The sequence below is a fragment of the Serinus canaria genome, chromosome 3 (assembly GCF_022539315.1).
Source record: "Serinus canaria isolate serCan28SL12 chromosome 3, serCan2020, whole genome shotgun sequence".
Classification (NCBI taxonomy): Eukaryota; Metazoa; Chordata; class Aves; order Passeriformes; family Fringillidae; genus Serinus; species Serinus canaria.
Window position 1 is genome coordinate 84,642,149 of NC_066316.1, and position 18,872 is coordinate 84,661,020.

Consider the following 18,872-nt stretch of genomic DNA (forward strand, 5'->3'; position numbering starts at 1 on the left):
GTTTCCAGCAGTATTCTGTATCCTTATTTACAGGAAGTATTGGTGAATTCCTGGCCCTAAAGAAGTCAAAAGCCAGCCTTCCTTTGATCTTAAAGATGTCAGACTAACTGCCTGCTTTCAAATTTTAGCCTATTTCTATGTATTTTAAGTTTTCTGGAAAAAAAAAAAAAATCAGCAGTAACAAGACAATTAAAAGCAGCAATATATAATAACAGATATTGGAAATACAACATTTTTTCTTCTCTTTTCCCTAAGCAGAATTCTGCTGAATTTTGATGAAGATTTAGAAATTTCAGGTCAACAAAGAATTTTGGAGTGTTATGTTGTGGAAGGCAGCTTTCAGTACTTTTGATGAACTTACACACTTGCTGGTTTGAGCAGCATGGGGTAGAGGGATATCAGAAAGTCTTGTCCAATTTCATCATTCAGGGAAAGCAGATGGAGAGGAAATGGTTTCCCCTGTGTGAAAAAACTAGAGACCCATGTCTTTCTTTCTTTGCTCCCCATCTCTCAATTTGCTTTTTCTCTGGTCATCTAAGCAAAAGAAACACTCTGAACACAAGATCTCTGTTCAGCCTAGGTAGCAACAACATCCGTCTACCCTGAAAATATAAAAATAACAAGAGAAAATCATCTGTTTTGAGCTCAAATCATTTCCTGTTGAGAATTATGCTCTTCCTAGATATATATACCTCATTCTGCTTTGCCTTTAGTACTGACATGTAAAACTTCAGACACGTGCAACCCCCATCCCCAGCTTTGTAATAGGTTTCTACTTCTGTAGGGACTGAAACCACCCTGCACTCATGAAAACCTGGTCTTATTGTTCAGCATGAACAACCCAGAAACCTTCAGTGCTTTTCCTTACTCAGAACCACACTAGAAAATCTATTGCTCCTATAGAAAAATTTACTTAGGGTCTGACATTCCTCACAAGGAACACACAAACAAACAAACTAAATTTTCCTCTTTGGAAATTATGGCAGAATCCAGAGGAGTGTGATGATCTGTACTTTTCTTCAGTGGGTTTGTGTCTGTCTCCAAAGATACAGTCTTTGTTAAAAATCTAAAACTAAGATGTGCTTAAGAGAATAGCAGAGATTTAAATTGTCTTCAGCTCATTCAAGACTTGCATCAAGATTTTTGGCCTTTAGAGATTACACAAAATGCTACTTTTCTGTCCTAAATATCCTAAAATCAAACTGTGGATGGCAACCACCAAGAGAAGAGGATGAGAACTTAAATAGTTTAATAGGAACTCTGGATATTTCTTTCAACATCCACCCATATTTTCATTTTGACATTTTAGGAGCTGTTTTCTTACTCACATGGTCCTTCTTGTTAGCTACCAGAAATGGAACAAACACAACAGGTCTAGTTATTAGAGAGGTCTGTTGTTCATCAGACTCTGAAGTCAATGAGATATTAAGTTCTTATGTTAAATATGATTATCTACAGTGGAATGAAATTATTCAGCTGATCAAGAAATCTTCTCGTGATCTTAATGAAAAAAATTATGGTGATCTATGGCAGGCAACTGACAGAGAAAATTGCTCTGCATGTGTTTTTATATGCTTCCTATCCTATTGTAGAAAGCAAGACCTATTGTACAGTATTAAATATTTTTATATTTAAGTAGTTCCTGCTGTCTGGAAAAGTAAAGAAAATTCAAACAACAATAGAAAATTTGTCTATTGGAGGCCATGAAGACCCAGAGAAAATGCACTTCATATTAGGGAAAGGAGGGAGGACATCAGGAATTACTTAGTTTATATATCCATAAAACCTTCCCTGTAGGAGGAAGAAATCTAGCATCCATTTGTCCTCAGACATTTGTACAGATACCTAGAGGCACCAACTGATTGCACAATGGTTTCTTTAGTTTGGTACAGAGGAGGGTGACTCAGCTTCAGCAGAGCTCATGCTGAGAGACTCCCACCCTTTTACTTCTCACGCTGGCATTTTGGAAGGCACCTTGTGTGTTTGTGCATGACATCATGATGCCCAACCTAAAAACGTTATTTCCATTGAACACTCAATTTCTTCCTGTTTAGTCTCCCCTCATCCCCATCCCAAACTTTGGGTAGCTATTTTACAATGATCCAATGGAACAAGTACTAGTGAAAGTGAACTGCTGATTACACTTGGAACTGGCTCTCCCTTTCCTTCCCTTCCTGGGTTCATTCTGCCAAGTCCTAGACAACTCTGGCTGATGGTAAAGGTCAAACCATCTCACAGGGCAGTGTCCCTCTGAGGAAAATGCTGAGCACTCACAGTGCTAACAGCATGGCTGGCGCTGGAAAGGGAGAGCTAGGACTGCTGGCTGGAGTGCAGCTGCACCAAACTAAGGGGTGCTTTTTTTTTGCTAACCCCAAATAATTGTCTGGATAACTAGCCTCCTGCTCTTCAGCATGCAGGACTGCCTATAAATAAACAAACTTATTCCTGGCTAAAGTTGCAAGCAGGCTGTGCTAAGAAGTGCTTGAGAAAAACGGCACAGGCAAGACAAAAGGCACTAGAGCCTACAACTCTGTTATAAATGGGTATATCTACCTGCCTTGGTTCCAGTTGATCTCCCCAAAAAAGAAGGTGTAAGCAGTGAAGATTGAGTTACCAACAGAAGAGATCTGATCCAAGTAAGAAAGAAGGTTAATGACACCAGATAGCAGGGTCAGACCCGAAAAAGTAGCTGTCAGCTGCAAGAGTGAAGCTGCAGAGAGAACATGCTTTTGCTTTAACACCCCCTACACACAGCATGACTAGTCTATGCATATTTAAGCCTGGTGTTCTGCTTACACTTAGAAGGATAATTAGATAAATAAGGTGCTCTTTTGCAGTATATAAAAACTGTGGACATTCACAAATTTTAAGTGAACGAGTATGGAAAAGAAATTATCAAAAACCTTATTTGCACAATATCAGAAGATTTACTAGCATTTTCAGAAACTGGAATTAATTTTTATTAAGTCTCGGGACTTAGACAGTATAAGTAATGTCCAGTTTAAAAACAATACAAAACAAAACAAAACCAACAAAAAAAACCCCACAAAGAGTATGTACAGGTTAGCCTGCAACTCTCACAATTTCTCTAATAATAAGGTTTTTTGTAAGTTACAGATTATGGGGTTAAAAATAAACACATTTAAAAATACCCACATTGCTATGTGCTGAATCATAGCTATATTTAACAGGATGGACCAAAGACCTGTGACTTGCTAACCCTGTTACTCTCAGATCCAGCTGGGGAGTGTCCAGGTATTCCCTTTAAAGTGCTAGGAGAGAAACAAAAACCAAAGCTTATAAAGATGGATCTGGCTCAAGACAGAGATGTTGAGAGGATACTTCAAGCAGTGATGCAGACAAGTCAAGAAACATGTTGTTTAGGTGAATTCTAACCTTCACATCAAAGCATAGCAAACCCAACTTGAAAGAACACTGAATATGACCAGGAGCCCTTCTCAGACTGGGGAATTAGGCTAGGTGTCTTATATCCAGCAAAGGAAGCTTGATATGGCAGGAATTCACAAACTTTCCTCAAAACAGTAAGGAAAGCTCACTGCTCCATAGCAGAAAAGCTTTGCATTAAACAAGTGAATTAACTACAGCAACTTGAGGTTAAATCACCCCTGTAATTTTCATGCCAAATAACAGAAATGGAATGAACAATGATCATCTTTTTCAACAGTAAGACTGAGATTAGAGGCTGTACTGCTGATGAAAATTCTAAGAACATTATAGTACCTAGTGTATATATCAAACTAGTAGACAAAAAAATAAGTTATAACAATAAAAAATATTATTATCATCAATATTTTTCATTAAATAAAATTGTAACATTTAAGCATGAAATGAGATGAAAAAATTTTTTTTGAAGTTTTAAAAAGGGAGTACTTGATTCCCTCATTACCCCATTACAGAACCTGCATTTTGATGAGTTCACTCTTACCCTATAATTTACGTGGTTGACAATGAAATTACATATCCAATATTATGGGAAACTACATTCCAAAGGAAGAGAAACTATAAGGCTGAGGTTGGAAGGAAGTTCTAGAGCTCATCCGTTCCAAGACCTCTGCTCACACAGGATCACTTAGAGCCAGCTGGCTAGGAGTAAACATTCACTTATCTCTTAGAACAAAATCAGCATAAGCTTTTTAAAGAGATGACACAAACTTAATTGTGATTAAAAAATTAGGGTCTTGTAAGAAATATATTCTCAGGCATAATATGAATTCATATGAGTATTTCTAACTTATTTTTAAGGAGAAAAATTGAAGCAAGGCTGTGTTATAACTCTTTGATCTTTCAAGAACTCTGATTGGTTAATGAGTCATGACTTGCCTTTCCATGAAATCATATCAGCTACCTTGAATCACGAAGTGTTTTTTCAGTCCTCCTAACACTTTCACAACAAACCAATCTTAAGCTTATGTAATTTCCTGGTAGCATAGGGTATCTGTCTCCACATACTAACAGTAATGCAATTATTTATCACTTTCTAAATTTAAAAAAAGTTCTCTGGAGAGAAAAATAGCCTATTAAAAAAAGAAATTATTTCAAATGTTATGCTCCTTTTTTACTTAACAGATATCTCATAGCATTTCATTTTCAGACATTCAAGTCATCATATACAGCCTCATTACTAAAGTACTGCTAGAACTTACATTTTATATTTACTCCTTTTGTAATACATTTTCTTCCAATGCCTCTGCCCATATCATTATCTTATTAGTTGCTGTTCTTATCACATACTGTTCACAGTTCATATTAGAATATAATGCCATATGCTAAACATTCTCATTCTCAGCAACTTATTCTCATAGGAGATATTAAAAAAAGTCAAACAAACTACTGCAATAGAAGATTCATGTCCCAAACCCCCTGTTTCCAAAAACCACTTTTACCCATAAAATGAGTGAGCATTATCTACTAATTCTGTACAAGTCACTGCTAGATGTCCATCCTGAGCAAGAGCAATGATTTCATGCTGCAATTGCACATGCTGCACTTCAAAGTGCATCCACCACGGAGGGTACTCAGTGCAAGGATTGGGCTGGAATGGCACTTCTTCCCTGCAAGCCTTAGCAATCAGTTCTTGTTATTGAATCCACTCATGGTGAATACTATTATACTTTTTGTTTAATTTCATAGATTAAATTAAACTGGCAGTCACCTAGCATTCTGAAGGCTCATGTAAGAGACAGATCCAGTAACAAGAAAAAAAGATGTGTAGAGTCATGGCCCCTCAGTAATGTTATTTGTGTTGTGGTGCAAAGCAAATCTCACGTACCTTAACCAATGAATGTTTTTGGGATATGCATTCAAAAGTATTTGAGTCAATCAATACCGCTCACCACAGATTAAGAGCACACAAATTTCTTACCAAACTCTCACAGAATCATAGACTCACAGAATTTTTAAGGCTGGAAAAGACCTTTAAGGTCAGAAAGTCCAAGCAAGCACCACCACCGTGTCCACAATACACTGTGTTCTCAAGTGCCATATCCATATGGCTTTGTACACTTCCAGGGATAGGGGCTTCACCACATCCCTGAGGAGTCTGTTTCAATGCTTTACAAAAATTTCAGAGAAAAAAAAACCCCATTCCTAACATCTAATCTAAGCAGAACTCTCAGCAGAGTTCACAAATAAAACTGAGTAAAAGAGGGAAATCAAAGTTGATCAAGAACTTCAAAATTAAAATTTTTAATATAGGTGTATCAATAATTACTAGTCTAATCCCTAAAATAAAAGAGAGATTAATTTTCCTATGAAAATTAGAAGCACAGTGCTATATTAGGAACAATAATCAATAAGTTATTCAAAGCCTAAATTGTTATGACTAATTCCAGAGTATTTTTAGGATTTATTTTCTTTTAAATAGAATTTTGAGATACTGGAACTAGTCACACTGACTAAATCCAAAAATAACATGATCTCTTGCATGTGGTTCTGTTAATACACCAATATCTGTACATCTTGTTTCTATAGATTACAGATCGTTTCTCAAGTTGAAGTTTATTAAGTCATTCCAAGTTTTGAAATGAGTTTGTGGCATGACAAATATTCACTTGAGACAGGCAAGACTGCAATCAGCAAGCTCTCAACACTTAGGACTGAACTCAATTAGGACTGAACAGACTTCTAAGTGAAAAACCCAGAACATGGACTGTACTGTCCATTCAAAATCCAAGAAGTATTTTAAAAATTTTGTCAATTTATCTCTATAAACAAAAAAATACTTCATAGCATGATGATAAAAACTGCAAAGAGCTAACCACATAGAAATGCTAGAGGCCAAAAATCTTTCAGAACCAATGAAAATAAATGAAAATCAGGGTAATGAAAAAAACACCAGGCAGTTTCACAGTGAGACAGACCATGAACTATTTTTAGATATAAAACCCAAAAACTCAGAGGCAAGGTGGGGGAAGGGTATGATATCTCTATGACATATTTAAACAAAAAGCCACAGTATAAACACTAATATATCAGCACAAACACATTTTTGTAGGTACAACTTTAGTTAAGAGGAGAAATGTCTGACAGCATAGCTAAAGCAAACTAGATTACACAGCGTTAAATCACAAAAGCCAGAAAAAGAAAGATCTGATTTATTACAGGGTTGTTTGTTGTTTTGTTTTTTTCCCATCGACTGATAAATTTCTTTTGAAGCATGTGGCACCATTGCTTCAGCTAGAAAAATTATATGCATTTTATAAAGACACTTGAATCCTCTCAGCTCAATCAGCAAAACTGATAAATGATCTTTCAGTCTCTATATACAACATAATGGGGCTACAGTGCATCCTCAGCTGCATGCATTATGCCCAGTACATATCATTGAATTCTGTGTGGTTGCATATAGCATGGCTGCAGATACCCACAGCAATTCTGGTTTTCCAGAAAACTTCATCTGTACTGATTTTGCAACCACGATTTTGTTCTAAGACTATCAAAAGCAGACTTCATTAAAGACTTAGATCTGCATCCTCCTTGTACTCGTTTTTGACAGATTTTGCTTCAAGAAGGGTGGCCAATACAAACCAAGAAAACACTGCAAAAATTTTCAAAATCAGCACGTTTGGCATGGAACGTGCCAAAGAGGCACATAAACTTTTCTGAAAGTTCCCCACACTCTGGCATCACTTAAGGCTCCTTCAGTTAATGTACTGGTAAATTGAACAACCCTCTTCAGAATTGTGTCCAAGTTTTTGAACAAGGGTCCTTGAGAGACGTCTAGGTGAATTTCTCCTGTCGAATCTAGAAATCAAACAACTCAACAACTTTGTCTTGCAATTGCAGTATCTATGAAAATCTATGTTTTAGATTTTGCTTTTGTAAACAAGAAAACTGAAAAATAGTTTTGGCATCCATACCAGATGAAAATAGAAAGGAATTCCCTACAGGAATATATAGCAAAAGTGAAATTGCAGATGCCATTGTTTCAATCAGAACACTGGGATTGTTTTCCACAGAGCAGGTTAAACCATTAAAAACTCAAGGAAGAATTTCAGGGCTTGTTTCAGCCAAAGGCAGTGCTGCTGGGGCTGGGGGCAGCCTATCCTACTCCTGCCCCAATGTGATTGCTCACATGGCACAGCCACAGGGTTCAGCTGCCAGCCTCGCTGAGCAGAGGCTGATGCTGATGTGGAGGAAGTGAGGTGGGGATGGGTGCTGTGAAAGCAAGCTCCTAATTTTATTTTCTTCCAGATAATATTTCTGGCTTTGTTTATTTGGATTTGTTTATGGCCTGCCATGAGGCACATGGGGTTCCACACAAACACTGCTTGTCTCCTGCACACTCATTGTGGAGCAGTGCCTTAGAGAACACACCTCACAAAACCCTCTTCCCTTTATTTCCAAGTGCTTTACAGCAAGAACATCATCACTAGGAAATAAAAGGATGAACACTGCTTCATCCAACAGTGTTTTCCCAGTTCAGCTGGTATGACACTGCTCTGCTAAGTGCTCCACTCTCAGGGGAACACACTACACACTACAGATCCAAGAATTCTAATTTGTTACAGTCAGTAGTTTGATTAAAAAAGATTTTCTAACTCTCTGTTCCCTCACAGCATGCTTTTAATGTAAGTGCTATACATTTTTAAATGTACTCTTCCCTTCTGCCATCTCTATCTTTGCCTTAGTTTTCCCAATTCTTTCTGCATATTAAATTATATGTTAAATTGTAGGATGATTCGAACTCAATAAGGACATCAAAATCCATTAATACCTGAATGTTGAATTTTATAAAAATTGCCATATTTCTTGTAAATTTTCAGGTAGAAACAAGCCCCAAAATGCAGGAAGACATTGACAAGTGATTATTCTTTAAAAGAAGCATTGGTCTGTCCTTTTACATGGTAAGAAGCCCCATTTTTCTCCTTCGTTGCGAAATTAAATAATTAGCATTTACAAGGTGGGTACAACACTAATTTGATCTTTCAACTATAGTCACCCTATTCTCCTTTTTTTTAATTTCTGAGATAGAGTAAGTGTTGAAGTTTCTGGAAATAAACACAAAATATACTATTTCAGGACAACAGAAAGTTTGAATCACTACAGTTTCTGACCCACTACTTTATAAGACCTGAAGAAACATCAGAATTTGTACTACACTCAAGCTCCCACACTCAGGAAGCAAATTCCAAAGGCAAGGCCTTATTCTTGAAAATACCCTGCAACCAAAATACCAGACATTTCAGTCTTAGCATTGTTGGCTCCAACTGCTCAAATGACCTCAAACAAATACGTGATACAGTAAAGGAGAGGTGGTTTTTTTGCATAACCATCTAATATTTTAATAGACCAAAGGTTAGCACGATTTTGTGTGAGCACAGATAAAAGCTGGTTTGAATAATTGTAACTACTGCCTCAAAACTGGGATAATACCTCATTGCCATTTTCAGTCACACTTTAAGCCTTCAATGAATTGTTCTGGAAACCACTGATAATCCCATGTATCTATTCCATACCATTTTTAAGAAATAGGTATAAAACTTCATAAAATATGTCTTAAAATGTTTTTCAAGAAGACTGTTGAAACTCTGCTGTTCAAAAAAATGACATGTACCAAAATAATAAAAAGTCATGCCCATGAGGACCTTCAAGGAGAGCTGAAGTTTATGAAAGGAAGCCAGTATTTTCTAGTTAGGTGAAAAGAGTGTTCTCAGCAGATACAGCTGGAGAACAGAGAGCAAAGTAAAGGATTGGAAAATCACGTAGAGATAGGTGGCTTTGGGAAAGCAAAGCCATTGCTGGCTATGAAAAGGCTTCTAACAGTGAGCACAGAAACCCCCTCACCTGATGCCTGCTGTACTCTAGGAAAATGGAATTCCCTCCTCATTTTTTTTTTGCAATTAAAAAGGTTAGCACTAAAACCAAAGAGAAAATCCCACATAAATATAATTTATCACCAATTTCTGTTCTTAGCAGAAAGAATCTTCCTGCCTGGAGTTTACTGAGGAAAGCGGAAACACTATTTCTTCCTCCAATAACTAGACATCCCAAGGAGGTGAAACACTTTCTCTGAAATACGGCCCAAGCCACAGCTCTTCTGGCAGCAGTAACAACTTTGCTGGTGGAGCTCGTAGTCCAAATACAGTCAAAATGCAAGCTCTTTTGTAGTATCTTACAAAGAAAGGGGAAGAATTCCTAAAAGAGTCGTGAGAGTAATCCCAACTGCTGTAACTCAGATCATTTAACAGCCAGCCATGATAATCTCGTCAGTAAATTAATATGATTTGTCAAGCCAAACAAACTACAAAATAAGAAAGCTGTGACTGTGCCATGAAGATTTGCTAATCATGAACATCCATTTCAAAAACATTCTGAAACTCAGCCGAAACCAGCCTGTTATCTCCTTTATTGGTGCTTTCAGAAGAGGAAAAAAATGGCCCACCAGCACCCCAGAAAAGTGCAAATGAGGAGCAACTGATGTCTGATGCATCTTTAGAGAAAGACAGTGAAATTAATTCATCATTGAGCTGTTTACTCTAAGGCAACTGAAGAACAAAGATTAGCCTAAAATGTTTCATGTCCAAAAGTACTGAATACTGCTGGCAGGTCTAAAGGAATGCTGCCAGCACAGAGGCCTGTTCTCCTTTATCAGCAAACTCTGTGCCACACTGGAATACACTACTTGGGCAGTACATGTTAAAGTCTGGAGAAGAAATATGACTCTATAAGGTATTTGTTGGGATAAAACTAAACCATTATATAGTTACTATTATTCTATTATTCTGTGGTGTGATTATATGATTAAACTGTCTGCCTAACAGTACTTTACTCCAAGTTTATGACTCAAAAGCTCTGTTACACTGCTTTCCTCAGGAAGAAGTTCTGTTAAAGTTCACTGAGAACTTCAATAAGCAATTCACAGTTTTAATAAGGAAAGTATTACTGGCATTACATTAATATTTTACAGTCATTTACATAAAGCATAAGAGCTATCCATCTGCTATCACAAGACAAAATATATACAGAACTGCATCACAAAAAGAGAGAAAGACCTACAGCTGAAGTCCAACATAAATAAACATAATCAATTTCCCAAGCTGACAGTGCATTGTAAATTATTTACAACATATAAATAGGTGAAACACTACTCCAGGTCCATTGAAAAAAAAAACCAAAATGGCATCACAGAAGAAAAATGGCACAGCATAGCTTTCTATTACCCACACTACAACTGAATGAATGAAATGCAAGAGGAGATGTGCCAAGTTACTTGATACTTGCTAGTCAGCTTAATCAGATACTCTCAATTTCCTGCAGGATGGATAACAAACACTGTTCTGCTGCTTACTGCACACCACGTCTACTGAAATATTTTCTGAGGCAGAATGATCCCTAAAGCCATCTAATAACACAAGGAGTCTGGAACCACACAACCCGACATAATGTAGGAGAAGTAGGTTTAAATAAAAAATAATAAATTAAAAGATCTTGTACATGGGTAACTGAGATAGTAAATTATAAGGTTATGATGACAGATACCCAAGTTTCTGACTATCCTTTATTGTAACCCTACCATGCAAAAACCCAAAACCTGACTTTGTGCTCCTCACTGCCATCCACACTTATTTAAAAAAAAAACCCTCAAACTTTAAAACAGTTTAAAAAGTAACACATTTAAAACAAAGTTTTTAAAAACTGTTTGTCCAAAGTGTTCTCTCAACAGCAGAAAGCCATTTTATATTCAACAAACTGAAATAATTAAGACCAGAATTCATCTTTTAATGACATGCAATTGTGTGAAGAAAGGTTAATAAAGGATGAGAAAGATTATTGCCATGAATAACAAGGATTTAATTTTAGAAATTCTGCAGTGCTTGCATGTTATTGAAAATACTTTTAACCCTTTTATTGCTCAGGAAGATATATGTATGAGGTACTACTTACTTGCACAGCAAGCTGACTGAAAATCTTATCTTGTACCTTATTATCATCAACAACATGGTATTAATTTTCTGCCTAACTATATTCATTTTTCTGCCTAAATTTATTCATATATTAGCACTGATATGCATTTTATTAATCATCATCTCAGTTGCTTCATCCAGCTAAATTTTTCTTCCATTAGAAATGCATATTTCTAGGGAAGACTAGAAAGATTTTTCTCTTTAGTTTTACTTTAATGAGGATACACAGAATAAATAACAGGGACAGTGAGGAATGTGAGAACCAAGAGACCACGAAAGCCACCTCCCTTCCAGGTTTACCCCTAACTGAAATTCTTTAGCCCTTGCCCAAGTTACACTGACAATGAGGAAAAACCAGCTAGCCATTTTTCTCTCCTTTTAAAAAGCTGATGAGATAAAATATAGGAAAAAATATATAGTACCAAAAAAAAAAAAAATTTAAAAAAGCCAAACAAAACAACTATTGTGACTTTTCTTGCAATAGCAGATAGGGCTTTGCTAGGACACAGCTATCAGCCGTGGTGTGAATTCCCCATTTTCATTGCCTTCATTAATAAGCTGTTTTCAAAAGGAGAACTAAAAAAGACAGTAGCATTCAGGCCTACTAAATAAAGCAAAAAAAAAACCAAACTATGTTTTCCAACCTCAACATGACCTCTCAAACCACTTCTGAAACCACTCAGAAAATCTTAGAAATCAATACTTTGAATCAAGAATTTTACCTCAAAGTAATATGAATTTTAAATAATTAACCCTTTTGCAATTTCTATCTCCTCTCTGTTTCATCTTTAGCACTAACTTTCTCACTGTTCCAAAATAAAGTCGGCTCACAAGATGCATTTCTTAGCACTACTTAACTTCTTATTCCTAAAGGAAAATTGCTCCACATTTCTTGTAATTGCCTCAATTTTCTACCTTTCTACAGTCTCATGTTTCCCTAAAATTCCCATAAATTGAAAAAAAAAGGCTTGTAATAAAAGGAAAAAATTTATTTTTTTAAAATGAAAGTTTTCTTACTAAAACTCTCTCAAAATATTTTTAGTAAAGACATTTATGGGTGGTACCTACTATCTCTTGTTACTCTTCTAAAGACAATCTGGATAATATTGAAAAGGTCCTAATAAAAGAAGAGCACTCTTTGTGTCAAGTAATTTTGTACAGTCAATTTTCCTTCAATAGCATCCAACGTATTTAAAAAAATATATAGTGATTATTTTAACTTTGCAGAATTACACAAGCATAAAAATTTGCACTTATCTGAAATATCAGAAAAGCTTAGAGAACCTCAGTGTTCTAAATAGCTAGATAAATTCTTTCTGTAGTCACGCTCCTCCCACAAAGATCACTTTGTTTTGTGTCTGGGTGCCGCCAACTCTTCTTTTCTTCCTTCCCCCTGGCCTCATGCTACTCTGTGCTATGCCCAGGATGGAAGCAAAGGGGAAGTCCAAGGGCCAGGTGTGGTTTTTTACTAGGCAAGCTGGAGCCAGACCTCTTGCAACAGAAAATACCCAACCTGAAGACACGGGAATACAGTTGCTCCCCTCGTCACCGCAGGAACACGCTGTACAGAAACCACAGTCCCATGACTCAGAGCACATCTCAACCAAGAAGCTCTGAGATGATCCTCTCTCTCCACTGAGCTCAGGGAACTTGAAACTACATTCCTAACTGCTTCTTGACATTTCCTTGTCCCTGTGCAAACTTAAGTCCATCCAATCCAATTGTGCCTTACTCTCTTTCGCTGTCGTTTTGATTTTTCATGCAGTCTCTGCTTTTCTTCCCACCCTGTGCCAGAATAGGATTTTGCCTACTTTCTCCTCTACACTGAGTGCCCACTGTTCTGTTGCTGCTCAAAGGCAAAATGTGAATACCAGGAAAATTTTAAAAAATGGCATTCCAGGAAATGGTGATACTCTCTTTTTAATCATGTCAGCAGTAGTGAGAGAGAGGACAGACAACTTCACTGAGAGGAGATTAGTATAATACTTCCTGTCATATAATGAAAGTTATATGTTTCCCTTGTTTTATAAATAATAATGCATTAACAGTGGAATTTCAGTATTAGAATCATGATTTGAGAAAAGGCTATTCACAACTAACTTACTACCTATGCACTCCCAGATTCCAGAAGGATAGCACACCAAAATCAAAATGCTTCCCACAGAAAAAAAATGAAAAAGCCTAAAAACATGTGGCATTCTTTGGATGCATGTTCAGTGATCCAGTTAATCAGTAGCATTGAGGCTGAGCTCTATCTTTTAAAAGCTAAGCATGAAAGTAGTATCATACCTTGTATCTCTAATGAGAGGTGCACTTCCCAGTTTAAAACAGATCTTTTCTCCACCACAAGATGTTTGCCTTAAAGAAAAGCTTTCTGCCAGATCAAACCCTGTAAAATAGAACACAACATGATAAAATTATAATGGAATTTAAAAACCATAAGTAAATAATCATTTTTTAGCACACTTGAATACAAGCATATTAGCATTTCTAGAATATAGACTGACAAGCTATTTTGAGAATTAGAACTTGAAGTCAGAGAAACTTTCAATATTCATTTTATTAGAACTATTCATGCAATATTCACTTGGTAGATGACTTTAAAACCTGAAAAATGAATTTTCTGAATCTGAAAAAAATTTATCATCTGAATTGATAAGAATGAAGGATGATTGGAAAAAAACATGGAAATTAGTGTGGCTGCCAAACTTGAACCAATATTTTTGAGAAAAACATGTTCTGGGATGCTGCCACCCCTCTGGGAGCAGCAGCAGCTCCTGGTGCTTGGGGATGGCATTCTGTCCTAACCTTTAAATTTTAAAGCCAGCTTCAGTCAGCCTATAATTACATCCAGCAATCATTACCAGCTAATTAATACAGATATCCATATTAGCTTGGTCATTTACCTGACACACCACGACTGTCTCTGTTGATTTGTTTGAGATGATGGGAAACTGTTTTCATTAAAGGACACACAGCACCTTCAAGAGAACACAGTTCAGTATCTATGGTAAAATGTTATCAAACTAACAGGAATTGAACAAACTATCATGGCAGTTATGGTAATATTGACAGGAATGTTTCTTTTTGTTACTTTAGGATATGAAAAGCAGCAATAAACCAAATTACAAAATCTAAACAAGAGCAGATTTTATACTACACTTCCAATAATATAAGCAGATAGAATTTGTATCACATTTTAATTCATCTGCCTGTGGTTAAAGTTCATATAAACAATGTAGCCAGAAGAAAACCATTAAATTCTTACCATGCTGTTTCCATTTACAACCCTCTATAAAGCATTAATATCTGTTCCAAGTTCTTTTTGTATTTCTCACTGTATTACTAGAAAATATTTTCCCCCATTCATGGATATGAAACAATATGGTATTTTGGGGGGTAAAAAAGCACAAAAATTAAGTAGGGGAGCGAGCACAAAAATTAGGTCTTGACCAAAGTATTTTGGTAAGCAACCAGAATGTTCTAAAATTTGGAACATGGTAAACTGAGGTTAAACCTAAGTGAATTCTTAGGTAAGAAAATGTATTAATAATATGCAATATTAACATTACTTCTTACTTGAATTAAGTCCTTCATGCTCTTTTTTGACAGATATAAAGGAATGCCCACTTTTAAGAAGAAAATACAGGAAAATGTCACTTTTGTGCAGGGGTCAGAAATAAGGCTTGCTATTTAACAAGCTTTACAAATAGCCCTGCTAAATCCTAAAAAAAACCTAGCAAATCAAAGATGACAAGTTATGAACTTATCAAGCACAGAGCTTTGTGAGCTGATGGAACTGAAAAGATGTCCAAGGTGTATCTGAAGCTGCTGAGCAGTGAAGGTCAAGGCACTTTCTGAACCATTAGTTCAATGAAAAAAGTAAGGGATGTCCTACCATTAACCTGGAAATCAACTATATTTCAATGTTTCATGAGAGCATCCAGACCAAACACTGTTATTAAAAATAGCTATATTTGTAACCTTAAAGCATGTGAAATTTTTCATTCATGCTGTAGTTATGTAGAAAGCATATTATTCTTCAAAACTCTTAAATGCTATTAAATGTATTTCAGTATTTGATCTGGATTGAGAATGGCTAATTGGAAATAACTAGCAAAAGTGAAACTATATCATATAATACAGACATAAAGACACCTCCAGATAATATGGTTAATGAAAGTTATGTCAACTATTTAAAGAATAGACTGGGCAAAGCACTTTTTTTTTTTTTTGTAAGATTCATTAAGTTCCATGTGCTTCACATGTAAACTTACAGTTACAACTAACAATTGACTACTACAAGAAACATCACAGATAATTTAATTTACTTCTAAGGCTCTTGGAGAATAAATTTTTTCTTTCCCTTATATAGATCCATAAATACGTGGATACTCATGTTTTTTCCCTGTACAGATAGAGTTTCATGATAAATGAGATTAAATATATGCATGAAAAACTCTGTAAATTCCTGTTCCCCAGAAAAGATGCTGAACTGTAAAGAATATTCATGTTGAAAACTCTGAAGTGAAATCTTTCATCATTCTTGGTTAGCAGGAAGTTTTATACAGTGAGAAAAGCATTTGCAGGAATTACACAGTAACATAGCAGTTTCAATACACCAGTTGATATATACACACATGGGACAGAAACAGGCTCACCTTAGATACCCTTTAGTTTACAAACCTCAGCCTTCAATCAAACACAGATTATTGAACTACAGAATTCTATGCACAGCCACTCTAAACCATGAATGTGGTTAGGGTACATTTACATAACTATAGCTCTAAGAAATAAGCTGGCATAAAGGAAGTCATTTATGGCTGAAGTCACAAAAGAATGTCAGACATACATGGACAGATGTTTTGTCTTAAATCTACAGGTTTCCTAAGGGCTCTTTTCAAAAATATTCAATAAATTTCAAGGCAGATTCACTTTTTGGTTAAATTCTTGACAGTACTTATAAGAGCAGACAAAGAGTATTAATTGCTGATTTTACCCTAAACTGATGTAAGAACTTGGGACACAAGTGTGGTTTTTTTTTTTTCTTTTTCCCAGCATTAATTTACATGAATGTTGAGTAGTGAAAGACTAGAAAAGTCTAGAAAGTTTGAGCCTATTCCCCACAGCCGCTTCCTTCCAAGTCCAAATAAAGACTCAAGCCTTAATTTTTTTGCCATCCAGATGATAGCAATGATTCCTCACATGCCACACACTGGACCATGGACCTATTTTTATCAGTGGCACAACAGTCACAGCAAGACAGGCCATTTAAGTGTTAGTCATTTATTTGTATTCTGCATCCTCAGAAGAACTGAAAGAGTTACGGTGAATCTGATGCACTCCTTTAGTTCAGTGCTATTCCTTCTACCAGAGAGCTAAGGACAACTCTCAAATAACAAGACCAAACTCTCTCCATACCAAGACTGACAACTTTCATTACTACAGAGTGATGAAAATTCTTTCAGCAGTTACAGCTTGTATAGTTAACCTTTTCCACGACTTTTAGACTGCCAGCAGATCCTTAAATTTTCTTTAGGCTGAGACAAAACAGGCTGTTTGCCCATTCAACATGTGGGCAGCTGAATGACAAGGTCTACATGAAGATATTCAGAAAAGAAAAAGAACAAGATAAAGCCTTCCTTGCTAATGTGGGGAAAGTGGGAAACCATGAATTTAATGGTAAAGTATTTTAACAGGCCATTTTAACCTGGCCTGTTAAAATACATTATCATTAAATTCATTAAATAGTAAGAAGAACAAGCTTACGTTTATACACTAAATTGCTCTGCACATGATAAAACTGCATCTGTTTGGACTGAACTAAAAAATTCATATTAAGCCAGTGATATCATAGGTCAAGTTAACTTATCTTTAAATCAATGAGTTTACCTACCTATACAAAAAATTTGGCCTTGATCTTTATAAATCAATGATTTCTAGCTATGAGCCTATTAATATAAAATCAATTCAATAATCTTGAGAATATTAATTTATTCAGACCAAGCAGGTACATCACAGATGGTCTTCCCTCTCACTACTAAGATTAGAAAGAATTTTTGTTTGTTTTCTAATAGCATAACGAAAAGAAAAAAAAAAGGCATTGCATCTAAACATATCTGCTGCACCATGCAATGGCAGGTTCCAAATTCCTGGAATGATCAGGACACCTGTTGAAGCACACTGCAACTTCCATCTAGGCACCATGCTCAGCTTTCCATTCCATGCAAACGAGGACAGAAGAGGCTGAGGGTGTGTGCTTCAATCTCCCTCTTACAGAGATCTCTTGTGTGCACTTCCTGAGTGGGAACTGAAATTTCCAATGGGCAGTCTTGGCTTCTCCAGGTTAGTGAAACCTGTAACGGCTAGATTCAGGCCACAAGAACCCATGTGCTACTTTATAACTAAAGTTCACATTCAGGTGAAGTTTTTAGCTGTTCTCTACCACCACTGACTTGCACATTGCAAAGGCACTGAAGCTTCCATCAGTAACCATGACCACACCAATGAATGTGGCCAAACAGCAAAGCCCAACCCAATGTACACCCATGTCCTGTGTCGACTCAAGCTGCCTGCAGAAACCTTTATTACCCAAGATTTTTCTCATACTCCTTCTGGATCTGGCTTCATAAACACACAGACACAGGCAACCTTTTCAGAGCTAACCACACACTTGCAAATATCAGCAATGATATCCAGTAAGCCCACCTTAAACATACTCATAACGAAGATAAGCAGATCCAGCTGGCTTGCTTTCAAGGTCAAGAATTCAGATTTCTTACGTATCTCTAGCCTCAAGTATACAGGCATAAGGAAATAAGATGTGATTTTTTTGTATTCTGTTATTTTACTCTGTAAAGAAGATTATATTACATTAAAATGCATATGCTAATTAAGGCAACGGTGGGAAGAATGAAGGGAATGTGATACAGTAAAGAAGTCAACTTCAAGTCTGGTGACTATTTAGATGGTTATGAATTAACATAACAGCATTGGCAGGCAGGAATTAGAAATACAAGCAGCAGAGTTACAGGATTAGGATAGTCACGCTAGGCCCCTGGAGAACTAAATCACCTATGAAGAAGAGTAAGTAGTGAAAAGCAGGACTTTATATTATTTGAGACAACCAGCACCACTTCACCAAGGCCAAGTCTTGCATGACTAACTCAGTGGCCTTGCACAATGGAGTAACTGCATCAGTGGACAAGGGAAGAGCTATGGATGTCATCTGGACTTCTGCAAAGCCTTTGACATGGTCCCCACAATATCTCTGGATTGTAAAGTTTGGGATTTGATGTGTGGACTGCTTGGAGAATGATGAATTGGTTGCACAGTCACATGCAGAGGGGAGTGGTCAACTCCTCAATGTACAGATGGAAATCAGTGGCAAGTGGAGTCCCGTTCAGGAACAATGTTATTTAATTAATTAATGACATAGATAAAGGG

At 36.4% G+C, this 18,872-nt stretch overlaps 1 protein-coding gene across 2 annotated transcripts in view; it reads right to left on the minus strand.

Moving 5' to 3' along the window:
- COL19A1 (collagen type XIX alpha 1 chain) overlaps positions 1-18,872 on the minus strand; it is a 174,073-nt gene that overhangs the window by 149,011 nt on the left and 6,190 nt on the right. For both annotated transcript variants that reach the window (XM_009094353.4, XM_030235572.2), the window contains exons 3-4: positions 14,333-14,407; positions 13,716-13,815 (exon numbers count right to left, since the gene is read on the minus strand). In XM_009094353.4, the coding sequence (XP_009092601.3) occupies positions 13,716-13,815; positions 14,333-14,407 (175 nt within the window). The remainder of the gene's footprint in view (positions 1-13,715; positions 13,816-14,332; positions 14,408-18,872) is intronic.